At 39.1% G+C, this 13469-nt stretch overlaps 1 protein-coding gene across 7 annotated transcripts in view; it reads left to right on the forward strand.

Annotated features, from left to right (window-relative positions):
- The window catches only part of EFR3A (EFR3 homolog A), a 95063-nt gene that overhangs the window by 33391 nt on the left and 48203 nt on the right, over positions 1-13469 (forward strand). For all 7 annotated transcript variants that reach the window (XM_074888079.1, XM_074888097.1, XM_074888070.1 and 4 more), the window contains 2 exons: positions 9299-9420; positions 12995-13144. In XM_074888079.1, coding sequence (XP_074744180.1) covers positions 9299-9420; positions 12995-13144 — 272 coding nt within the window. The remainder of the gene's footprint in view (positions 1-9298; positions 9421-12994; positions 13145-13469) is intronic.

Genomic DNA, 13469 nt, shown 5'->3' on the forward strand with positions numbered 1-13469 from the left:
TGGCACATCCCTTCCCTCCAGTGTGTCGACCGCACCACACAGCTCGGTGTCATTGGCAAACTTCCTGAGGGTGCACTCAATCCCAGTTATGCCTGTTCTTCCTGTCTAGGCGTGAACAGCTTTAAAATCTTCGAACTTGTCAAAATTTTTTGGGACAAGATATAATTTTTAAAATTATTTTTAATTTTCTGACATTTTTTTATAGAAAGGGTCCAGAAAATCACTTCAGTGAGCAGCTGGTCTAAAACAATGGGCTGTATAATTTAGTAAAACTTTCATGTTGACAAAACTCGGTTGAACACAAACATTTTGAGCTAATTTGGAACGTTGGCAGTGAATTCTGTGTATTTTAATAGTAAAACATTTTTTTTAATGTGAAATTTATCAAATATATGTAGAACCCAGTATTATCACATTTTAAATTATTTACCACAAAGGCTTTCTTTAGTTGATAGGGCATTTCATTTTAGAAGGGCAGTTTCTTCTTAGGAGCTGGGAAATAATGATACCATCAGTGACAGTGTTGGGCTTCCTGTGCATGAGCTGACTGTTATTGCTAATTGTCATCATGTGTTATTTAAAAAAAGACAAGTGGTATCCTAAGTGGAAAAGTGAACAGTCAGTGCCTGATATAACAACAAGATTTTTATATTTGTTAGTGCTGGCTTATAAAAGCAGCTGGGTTTGTCAGGATTGAAGTGCATGTATATGTAAAAATAGTATAAAATGTCAAGACTGAAATTAAGGAATGTCAGAATTAATATTCCCGGCAGAGTACTCATTTGTTTGTCTTGCTTGTCTGCAGCATGCTAATCTGGAAGTATGTGATAGAAGCTTATCTTTATTGCAAGATGCTTCTTTCATTCCATGTACCAATACAGAATTATGTGCTAGTGGTGACTTAATACACAGTGAAGTATTTCATCTCTAGGATCCCTGCTCTATCTTTTCTTATAGGAGTTAAAGGTATAGAGAGACAGAGTTACACAAAGCACTCTCTCATCCTGTAGGTTATTAAATTATCTTCTAAATTCTGTGTCTGCATCTACTAGAATTTGAGTGATGCTAGATAAATTGTTTTAGGCAGTCCTTTTAAGGTCATTCACAGTTAAGTATTGCTTCCCCCACCTCATACTGGTGCTTTCTGGTCTTGCGGTTTCATAGCCACACTAATGTGGCTCTGTAGGCCAACATACCATTACTGACTTCGTTACACAACTGCACACGTAGCGTTTAGGATAATTTTCGTCCAAGTGGCATGAAATAAATAGAATGTGAAGCTATCCATCCCATTCCAATAAAACTTAAAATGAGAAGCGTCAGGTGACTTAACTATTAATAAATGAACTGAATCACCAATTTCTATTGCTGGCATATAACAACTTTATTTTTGCTGGATAACAACTTTATCTTGTTATTATTTATTGTGATCATTTTAATACTGTGGTTATAAAGTCAGTGCATGAATCCAGTGTTCAAAACTTTTCTATTTAGAGAAGTTGAAGTGTTTATTCCTTTTGCATTTGTTTGGTGAAGCATATACATCCATTCAGACGCTTCTCATTAATGCTCTACTGTGTAGTTTATAAGAGTCTTATGTTTATAGGATATCATGGCTTCCTATGTGATAGCTTCCTAATAATGGAATACAGTATCTTTGTCTGTCAGAGGTGGTAACTATCAGTATCAGCAGCCCTTTTCCCCTATCTTAAACAAGAGAAAATTGCAGGCTGCAGAAGACAGACTGGCGAGCTCAAATATAAATAAAATACTGCTCAGATCCAGCCTACAGTTTTTACATGGAGATACTTTAAATAACGTAACTCAAACTTGAATATGATGCATGCTGATTGTTCTTGAATTGCTGCAAAAACCTGACCTTCTTCAAAGACATCCACAGTGCATTAAAAGTTATGATTTTTCTCCTACTGTACTGGCTACGTAAGAGTGATAAGACAGCATAAGTATATATAAGAAATTGTGTCCTTGGGAATGTAATTTGGGAACTTGCGTGATTCACTTACAGAACTGACACAATCTCTCTCCCTGGTAATATGATCCAACTTTCTTGACTCAGTCTGGAACAAACATCTTCTGAATAGATAAGTTCATTCCTTATTTCGTGGTAGACTTATATGTTTTTATACTGATTGAATTTTATTGATTTAAAAATTAATGGAAATAAGATATTACCAGTTTAAGTTCCTTTTGTACCTTCTGTATACAAATACAGAAGGTGCTTATACTGGTAAAACTTCCATAAATTACCAGTGGGTGACTGCAAGAATTTACTATGACTGAATGACGTGTTTACATCTACAGAAGCTTTTTAAGTATATCCCAGGCAAGTTCTTGGACTTTCATAAGAGTTCTGTCTTTTTTTAGGATGAATAATTTTTATAGTTGAAGTATGCTTGAAAATAGGTGCTTAGGAGTAAAATATTCTTTATTTAACAACAATAACAGTTTAAGAGCACCACTGCTAAGCAAGGAGAAAGTATAGACTTATGTATACTGTAAAGACTTAAAATTTTTTGTAATGAGATGGAATTGTATACTTTTTGGAATGACAGTGCAACTCAAAACAGTGTTATCGCAGTTAGCTTTCCTGTGGCCTAAATGTTCAGTCATCTGAATGCTAATCCTGGAATATGCTTCAGAAGTGCTTTATGTTCAGTGGCTGTAATTGTTTTGTTATACACATGAGGAAATAAAAACATTGCCCTTCCTGGACATTTTACTGTGCCATTTTGAGATGTGTAAGTTCTGGGTACTTTCTTCCCTGCTGCAAAGCTACATCATGATGTAGGAGAAATGTCCAGAGTGAGAGTCAGTAATGCTTTCTTGGCCTAAATTTGTCATTTATTCTTACAAAGCAATTTCTTGGTATAATAAATCTTTCTTCTAGCGAAACAGTTATTAGTCTTAAATTAAGTTTTTGTGTTGGAAGATCCTGTCAATCAAATAATTTTGTATTTTAGATAATAATAATACGCTAATATTAAATGCTAGATGAGTTAATATTCTCACAGCCCCTCCCATAGTGTTTTCTGTTCTTTAAACTTTTTGCTTCCATTCTTTTACATGCTTTTATGAAGTTTGCTGGGTGAATCAGTTGTAGACTTGAACACTTGAATGTCTGGAAAATGCTAGGATCATATTGATTGTTTTGGTTTTTTACCCCTGAACTTTGTGCTTTATTAAATTGTAAAGACTAATTAGCTTCCTGTCTTCAAAAAAATATAGAAAATCTATTTCTGTTTTGTAATTAGCAATTCCATGAAACAAACCAATAAGACATAAGACTGCTTTTCCATGTGGGTGGCAATGAAACTGCAACACGTAGTCTGAGGGCAGTCAAATGAGACTGCAGGGCCTTGGGACGGTTGGTAAGGGAATTTGGAGTACAGGTTATTTTTTCATCTCTCCTTACTTGCAGGCAGCAACACGGGAAGAAGTAGACGGACCCAGTCTATTAATACGTGGCTCTGTGACTGGTATCACTGCCACAGTTTTGGGTTTTTCGATAATGGGATGGTTTACACAGCACCAGGCCTGCTGGCATCAAATGGGATTCACCTTTCTTAAAGGTGGAAGAGGCTCTTTGCTCACGAGCTAGCTGGGCTCATTGACAGAGCTTTAGACTAGACTTGAAGGGGGAAGGGGATCATATCAGGCTTGCCTGTGACAAGCTGTGGGGTGACATGTCAGGGTTAGAGGGACAGGGTGCTAGTAAGGGCTCTCAGCCTGTTGCTCTGTGACATGTTGTCTGCAGTGCAGCACACTTATGGAGATGAGCCAGGGGCTCCTGAGGTAATAGGAGCCAACAGGGAAATACCAGTGAAATCCTCAGAGCAATTAAGGGGTGTTCCTTTAAAAAGGTGATATGGCTGACAGCCCAGCTGAAGTGTCTCCACACCAGCATGGGCAACAATCTGGAGGAGCTGGAAGCCACCGTGCTGCTAGAAAGCTACGACCTAGTTGCCATTACTGAAACTTGGTGGGACAAATCCCGTGACTAGAGTGCAGCTATCGATGGCTACAGGCTGTTCAGAAGGGACAGGCAAGGAAGGAGGGGTGGAGGGGGTGCTCTCTACATCAAGAAATGGATAGAGTGTGGAGAGCTGTCTCAAGAGTAGCCATGAGCAGATTGAAAGCTTATGGGTAGGAATCAGAGACCGAGACAACAAAGGGAACCCTGTGGTTGGTGTCTACTACAGTCCGTCTGATCAAGGGGAGCCTCTTGACGAAGCCTTCTTACTCCAGCTACAGGAGGCATCGCGCTCGCAGGCTCTCGTCCTGCTGGGGACTTCAACCACGCCAACATCTGCTGGAAAAGTAGCACAGTGAGCTGTAGGCAATCCGGGAGAGTCCTGGAACACATTGAGGATAAATTCTTAAGACAGGTAGTAGACAGCCCTACCAGCCCTACTAGAGCGGGTGCGATACTGGACATGATGGTCACTTGCACTGACGACCTAATCAGTGACAGCAGGATTGGAGGCAGCCTGGGCTGCAGTCATCATGCACTGGTGGAGTTGCAGTCCTGAGGGATATGGGTCAGACGAAGAGTAAAGTCAGGACCCTGAATTTTAGGAAAGCAAACTTCCAGCTGTTCAAGGAGTTAGTCAATAGAACCCCCTGGGAAACTGCCCTCAGGGACAAGGGAGCAGAATAAAGCTGGCAGGTCTTTAAGGACACTTTCCATAGAGTGCAAGAGCTCTTGATCCACAAGTGTAAGAAATCAGGCAAAGAAGGCAAGAGACCAGCATGGCTGAGTCAAGACCTGCTGGTCAGACTAAAGGGCAGGAAGAAAATGCACAGGCAGTGGAAGCAGGAACAGATATCCTGGGAGGGTATAGGGCTGCTGCCCAGTTGTGTAGAGATGGGGTTAGGAAAGCCAAGGTGTGGATGGAGCTGAACTTGGCAAGGGATGCAAAGACTAGTAAGAAGGGCTTCTACAGCTATGTCAGCCAGAAAAGGAAGGTCAAAAAAAGCATAACTCCCTAGTGAGCAAGACTGGCAAGCTGGTAACAACGGACAATGAGAAGGCTGAGGTACACAACTTTTTTTTCCTCGGTCTTCACTGGCAACCTCTCTTCTCACACCTGTAAAGCAGATGGACCGCAAGATGGGGACTGGGGAAACAAAGCCCCTCCTACTGCAAGAGAAGAGCAGGTTCATGACCGTATGAGGAACCTGAACATACATAAGTCTATGGGACCAGACGAGATGCATCCCAGAGCCCTGAGAAGTTGGCTGATGTAGTTGCCAAGCCACTCTTCATGATATTTGAAAAGTCATGGCAGTCAGGTGAAGTTCCTGGTGACAGGAAGAAGGGAAACACTGCACCCTTTTTTAAAAGGGCCCTGGGAACTACCACCTGTCAGCCTCACCTCTCTGCATGGGAAAATCATATGTTAAGGCACATGGAGGACAGGGCAGTGATTTGAGACAGCCAGCATGGTTCATGTCCAGCATGAGACATTCACCAATGGCAAGTCTTGCCTGATCCAACCTAGTGGCCTTCTGTAATGGAGTGACTATGTCAGTGGACAAGGGAAGAGATATGGATGTCATCTATCTGGACTTCCATAAGGCCTTTGCCATGATCCCCAACAACATCCTTCTCTCTAAATTGGAGAGAGATGGATTTATTGGGTGGACTGTTCGGTGGATGAGAAATTGGTTGGATGGTCACATCCAGAGGGTAGTGGTTAACGGCTCAATGTCCACATGCAGATTGGTGACAAGTGTTGACCCTCAGAGGTCCGTACTGGGACCAGTACTGCTTAATATCTTCATCAGTGACATAGTGGGATTGAGTAGACCCTCAGAAGATGACACCAAGCTGAGTGGTGCAGTTGACATGCCTGAGGGACAGGATGCCATTCAGAGGGACCTGGACAAGCTTGAGATGTGAGCCCATATGTGAACCTCATAAACCTCAGCAAGGCCAAGTGCAAGGTCCTGCACATGGATGGGGGCAACCCCCGGTATCAATAGAGGCTGGGCGATGAGTGGATTGAGAGCAACCCTGTGGAGAAGGACTTGAGGGTACTGGTGGATGAAAAACTGAATATGAGCCAGCAGCGTGCACTCACAGCCCAGAAAGCCAACCGTATCCTGGGCCGCATCAAAAGAAGCGTGGCCAACAGGTTGAAGGAAGTGATTCTGTCCCTCTACTCTGCTCTGGTGAGACCCTACCTGGAGTACCATGTCCAGTTTTGGGGTCCTCAGCACAGGAAAGACATGGACCTGTTAGAGTGGGTCCAGACAAGGCCACAAAACTCTTCAGAGGGCTGAAACACCCCTCATGAGGACAGGCTGAGAGAGTTGGGGTTATTTAGCCTAGAGAGGAGAAGGCTTCTGGGAGACCTTATGTTGGCTTTCCAGTACTTAAAGGAGGCTTATAAGAAAGATGGGGACAGATGTTTTAGTAGGGCCTGTTGTGATAGGACAAGGGGTAATGGTTTTAAACTAAAAGAGGGTAGATTTAGATTAGATGTAAAGAATAAATTTTCTATGATGAAGGTGGTGAGACACTGGAACAGGTTACCCAGAGAGGCTGTAGCTGCCTCATCCCTGGAAACATTCAAGGTCAGGTTGGACGGGGCTCTGAGCAACCTGATCTAGTGGAAGGTGTCCCTGCTTATTGCAGGGGGGTTGGACTAGATGACCTTTAAAGGTCCCTTCCAACCCAAACTATTCTATTATTTAAAGCATTTTCCAGGGTCTATTGGGAAAGAAATGATCATTTTTATAACTCACTGTATTGGGAAAAAAAAAAAAAAAGTATGATTGCTGTTTGTGGATTGCCTTTGAAACTGACAGTAGACTATAAAGGATTTTTTTTTGACTGTATGTCATTTTCTTATCACCTGACTCTACAGGATGTTCTCCAGAGAAGGTCATGTAAAATAAAGTAGTATTATACAACATTGCTCTGTTTTCTGTAATGGCTGAGAATATAATTTTACAAACTATCACTTTCAGCTATGGCTGTAGCTGTCAGTGGGTGAACTGATAGAGCAGTTGAAAAGGATAAGTGTTCTAGATAAAACAGAAAAAAAGACTTTAAAAAAAGTAGAAAAAGTGGTGGGTTTTTTTCTGAAATACACAGCTTTCATTTTCAGCTTGAAAACTACCTCAAACCTCCACAAATCGGTATGCTGTAGATTATGCTAAAGTGCTTTGGGCTTGTCTAGATGTATGTGGGTAACGTGCTAATAAAAGCAGGTTCTACATCTTGGGAAGTATACCAGAAATGCTTCAGCCTGTGCTTAGCAATTGGTGAGAAGAACACTGGTGTGGGAAAAAGTGGAGAGATCTTAATGGGACATCTCTCTGCTTCTGGGCAGAACCAGCACTATGTTAAACCTTTCCTGACAACCTTTCCTTTCCCTTTTTTTCCTCCTTTTGTAGTCTGGGTTTTACTTCACTGACAGTTTTAAGAACAGAAGTTCTTTAGGCAGTCTGCTCGCATTAGAAAGGAGGGGTTTTGAATGTCTGACTTGGGTAGCCTTTGCTTCAGTGTAAGCCCGTTGTTGCTTTTCCTGTTACCAGTGGGACAAAGAAAACCATTTATTTCTTTTCTTTTTGTAGCTGTCTTCTGTACATTGTAAGACTAATATCTTTTAGTCAGCTCTACACTAGATAATTTAATGTCTTTCAGTCTTTTTAACAGGTGTTTATCTAAAGTTTTGTTCATCCCTTGAATAATTGAAGGACTGTATCAGTTAATCACCATCTTCAGCTGTGATGCTTCAACTGGATGCGGTACTTCATCTAAGGGTTTATTAGTGCCAATTAGATGGCAAAAATTTTTTCATAGGTGTCATGGGTAATACAGATGTATCACAGTATATTGTTTTCTTTTTCATGCCAATATAACGGCATTGACTTCTGTTGAATGTGCAATTTATTATAACCCTAAGTTTCTTTTCTGCATTCGGCTGTGTCTGGCTTGTACTTTTACAGTTGTCTTAAAGTGGTATTTTGTGTTTGTCATTCCTAAATTGCTTCCTTGATTTTTCAGGTCCGATTTCCAGTTTGTCAAGAACCAGGCATTGAGTGTGCCTACAGCTCTGGCCAGCTTAGTGTTCTTTGCAAATCTGATGAGCCTATTCTGCCATTTAAGTCTCTAATGAAACTCAAATAATACTGTATTCCAGGCAGGGCCCTTCAGAAGTTCACTCAATACATTATTGTAGTTTGATGACTTACAAGTGTTTCTGTATTTTTTCCAAACCCTTTTCCATCTATATTACGGGGAGTGTTCTTGGATAGTGGTTTTCTAGCTTCCCTTTGAGAATTCTTTGTATTTTTTTTGTCAACAGCATCACTGAAGTTAAGATACGACAGATGCTGCTTCATCTGGATTCACAAAATCTGCTTCCCTGTCATAGGAATAATTTAGACTGGGTTGATGTGATTTGTTCTTGACAAATCCGTGTTGACTGTTACTTACCCCTTCGTTACTTTGTAGATGTTTGCAAATTGGAACTTTTTTTCAGAGTGTCTTTCTGTGAATTGAATTAAAGTTGACTGGATTATGATTCCCTGACTACTCCTTTTTCCCTTTTGTAAGGATAGACAGAATTGACAGGATGCTTCCAAGTTTATTTCCCTTGAATTTTGGTAAGTTAGAATGTTGCTGGTTAACCTGCCAGTGACAGTGCACCATTTAATTGCTTGGACAATTACCTGAAAGGAGGTTGCAGCGATGTGGGTGTTCGTCTGTTTTCCAAAGTAACAAGTGTTAGGATGAGAGGAAACAGCCTCAAATTGCACCAGAGGAGGTTTGGATTGGATATTAGGAAAAATTTTTTCCCTGGAAGGGTTATCAAGCATTGGAACAGGCTGCCCAGGGAAGTGGTTGAATCACCATCTCTGGAGGTGTTAAAAGACACATAGGAGTGGCACTTAGGGACATGGTTTAGTGGTAGACTTGGCATTGTTGGGTTTATGGTTGGACTCTATGATCTTAAAGGTCTTTTCCAACCAAAATGATTTTATGATTCTATGAATTCGTGGCACTATTCAAGTGTTAGGTATTTCCATATTCCATAGTATGTTGTATTTCATGCAGTTGCACCCTTCCATAATTTCTAGTGGAAAGGCTTTAAAAAAACCTCTCCAATTTAACTTTTTCATCTCTGAAGTTAAATATTTAAGTATTGTCATATCTGGATTCTTTAATAATGCAATGTTTTATGTTGCTTCTTAAATGAAGCTTAGTATATTCTCTTTTGAGAAATTGGCATCAAAAGCTTTTTCAACCTATTTCATTTTCCAGTTTGTCAAATTTGCCAACATTGAGGAAGACACACCTTCATACCACAGACGCTATGACTTCTTTGTGTCTCGATTCAGTGCCATGTGTCATTCATGTGACCACGATCCAGAAACGCAAACGGAGTAAGTGCCATTCTGTATTAGAGAAAACTGTCTTTAACGCATTAATGTAGTCTGTAATAGAGTTTTTTATTATGATATTTAGTGAAATAGTTCATTCCATAGGAAGAAAATGAAAGTCTGACTTTTAAATAGCACTGAATATTGTACATTTTAAGTGGCTAGAACTCCTGGAATATGTAAGTGGAATTTTACCTGAATAATGCTTGCCAGATTGCATGGATTGTCTCCAGAAAGGCACCGCACATTACTGTAAATGTGTGCAAGTTGCATAACTCATTTGAGAAATTAATAGGGCTACTTATATGAATAGCAAAAGCATATTTTGAGTCAGCTCTGAGAATTACTTATTAAAATTGAATTTTCTTAGATGTATGCAGTATGATACTGTGTGTGAAACTGAAATGCCTTCATGAATTACTATTACTAATTTTTACATTATTATGTAAGCACCACAATTTTTTTTACTTCAGCTCCCCCTAGCGATGTGTTCTTTATATGAATTGTTAATCAGTATTTAACTTCTGAGCATTTTTTAGAAAACTTAAGGCTTTTCAGATTATATTATTTGGATCTTTTCTATTTCCATGCATGAAAATGTTTAGCCAGCTATGAAAAATCCATGTGATGAACATTTATTCAACAATTTGGGTGTACTGTTGTTATGTTAGCTGTAATGCACAAGGATTTTTCTTAAAGTTTGCAGTTTCAGAAATCTGTGGACTGTATTTTCAGATCTGTGAACTGTATTTTCAAAAAGAATGAATACTATGTACCTCACTTATGAGAAAAAGAAACAAAAATAAAACAAAAAATTAATTCCCCCTTTAGTCTTCTTGTTCATTGCTCCTTATTTTTTTTAATTTGCTGCCATCTTATTTGTTGCCCTGTTGCTGTGTGTAGGGTTCTGCTGTAAATGTTGTCTCTAAAAGGGTTAGGATTAAACCTGCCTGATTCTCCTGTACTTTTCCCCTGCACCCACCCCCTTCTCTTTAGGAAGGTTATTCCAGTGAACGGTTTTACAGGATGACCTTGTGAATTTTTTGGGGCAGTAGTGAATTGTACTCAGGGACCAATGGGAAAAGGGGATGGAAACTCTTAAGCAGGTGTCACTAGTGAAGCCAGTGTGTTATGCAACTACCTCATAACTAAGGCTTTGGTCAGGTACAGTGTATTTACCTGAAGCTGATGTTTGCAAATAGTATTCATAAATGTTTTAATGAGCTTTTTGAGATTTTGCCTTTTTAGGCTTAGTGAAACTAAACCAGAAATGTTAAATTACTTACCATAAAACATTTCCTAAGAGGTTAGGATATGAAGCTCATCTCAGGATTTTAAGTACTACTTTCACCTTCATTGCCCCGTGCAAATGAGAGGTAATAATAGTAATGAACTAGAACATGGAATGAATTAAGAGACTAGTCATCCCTGATTAATCTATCAAGTATGACCTACCACTCATAAGGATACCCCAAAGTAAAATACCTTAAAGCTGTGGTTGCTGTAGGAGTAAGAGAACTGTGCTAATCTTTTGCTCTTCAAACTGCCAGCCTGCTCTGTTACCTGCGCTTCAGCCTGCAATGCTGATGTACCCTTAGACAGGGAGGAATTTCATCCTAGTGACAAGAATGTACATGATCTTGATTTAAATATAATTCCACTTTAATACCTATCTGAGCCATCTTTAGAAGAATGAAACCTTTCCTGTGTGTGGTGAAATTTCCTGCTGCACCTTCCTTAGTACTTCAACCCCCATTTTTCTACCTCCTGTACAATACTAAGAACATGAAATCAGTGCTAGTGGCATTCCAATACACAAAAGTGTGGAATTTTCCCCATGTGAATCAATTTTTTTTTTTACGCAGGTTAATGAAATTTATAGCAATATGACTTTTTCCACATCAACCTAGACAGTTTGAATGTATCTCTTTTGACAGAGATCTTTATGGACATCAATCATTCTTGGAGTTGGCATACCAGATTTGCTGTAGGTACTGAGGTAATTGAACAAAACAGATGAGCTATGACTACAGATGACACATCTAAATGCAGGTATCGCAGGTAGCCAACACCACTGATGGGGCTAGGGAGTAATTCATCTCATCCTAAAACAGACATCTGGAGTTGCTGTTCACCTGCATAGCTTGAACATCATCTACACACGTAGGCAGGTAGTATAGGATTCTGAGTCTGAAACTGAATCTCACCTGGTAAGTGAGATTTTACTTTCAGCAAGGGAGGTTAGTGCTAGTATTTAATGTATCTAAAGCCACAGTATCAGCAAAACTTGATTACCTTAAGAACTTAAAGAGAAGAAAAAAGTTTCAGTGATGGAATTTTAGAAGCTCTGTGTCTTAAATGTCAATCTTAAATCCTTAATATTGAAAATTTAATATTGGATACTGCACTGTAGTTGTAGTACAGCAATATGAAGCGCTTTTCTAGCTGTTTGTGCATCCCTCATCTTCCTTGTTTTGTATGTAACCCTATTAAAACTGTCTTGAAAGATCTAGAATGATATTGGATCCATATTGAATGCGTATGGCTTTGTTCAGAAACAGCTGAAACTCAGGGGACTACAGATTTAAGTATTTACAAATGGAAATCTAAACAATACTAATTATAGAGTTCAGCTGGCTCTGTAGTTCATCTAGCAAATGTTTTGATGTATCAGGTTTGATGGAACAAAGACTAGTTATGTGTTGTCCATACTGAAATTAAGATTTTAAAAAATGAGGGAGGGATTTTAATAGAAATAATAGCAACTTTTAGCAAAGCTTGTGCTTATTTCCTCTGATTGTTGTATCACCCTTTCATCTACTTGTTTTCAGTAAGTAAAATTCTATTCCTACCACTTGTTACAATGGCTAATTTGCTTACTTCAAAAAATAATATTTTGCCATTCATTTCATTGAACAGATTCTCCTGCAAACTATTTTTGTTCAACAAAACAAAATAGCTAACAACTAGACTAAGTCTTTTTTAGAACTTATATTATTTTTTCCTTTTTATTGTTTTGTTGTTGATCAGGTCTCGTTTTGGTTCAAACGCTTTTAGTGCGTCAGGCTTAAATTGGTAGAATTATCCTTTGCTCTCCATCTTGTGAATCTTGCACAAATCTTTAAAGATTTGTTATGATTAATCCACAGCCTTAATTACAACTTTTAAGGACATGATCACGTGGCTCTGTCAGCTATTGCTTCAGCTTTGCTGTGATAATTTCACAATATTTTTCTTCAGCACTGGAATAGGTTGAGATTGCACACAGTTTGAATGGATGAATAGTAAATTGTTTAGAGTTGCTGGGTTTTTACCCATGTGACTTTCTTTTGGAGGTGTTATACACAGTTTGAGTATTCATTGATCGGTGTCAGCATTATCCTTACAGATCATCTTCTGTTCAGATGTTTTGGCAGCTTCATTATGGGCTATAAAGCTGTTTAAAGGCAGTATGGGCAACTTTAATGAATTGGCCAAATTTCCAATACTACATGATTACTACTGCCTAACAGGTAATCAGCCATACTGTGAGGTGCTGTGTTTTTCCTTTTCAGTAATTACTTTTTTCCTTCCTTAGGATCCGAATTGCTGGAATTAGGGGCATTCAGGGAGTGGTTCGAAAAACAGTTAATGATGAACTTCGAGCAACTATCTGGGAACCTCAGCACATGGACAAGATAGTACCATCATTGCTGTTTAATATGCAGAAAATAGAAGACATTGACAGGTATTTTTATTCTTGGTCACTGGCATTTTTTTGAGCAATCTTTATGCTTAGTTTAGTTAGGATACCTTTTTCTTTTCTTTTTAGTGGAAATAAGTACTGATGTTTACTAGCTGAGTCTCCTTGAAACTGATAGCAGAGCTCTGCTTAACTGCTCTTAATGTTTCTTGTCTTAACATCTTTTCTTAGTTTCACTTGTTCTAGATTCTTTTGGCCTAAAAATTGCTCCAGAAATTGTATTACTGGGTTTAGACTTCTTAAAAATGGTAAACTCTGTGTTTTGTAATGCCAGAGAGATTAGTAAGCACAGGCTTTTAGGCAACTCAAA

This window comes from Strix uralensis, chromosome 1, assembly GCF_047716275.1.
Source record: "Strix uralensis isolate ZFMK-TIS-50842 chromosome 1, bStrUra1, whole genome shotgun sequence".
Lineage (NCBI taxonomy): Eukaryota > Metazoa > Chordata > Aves > Strigiformes > Strigidae > Strix > Strix uralensis.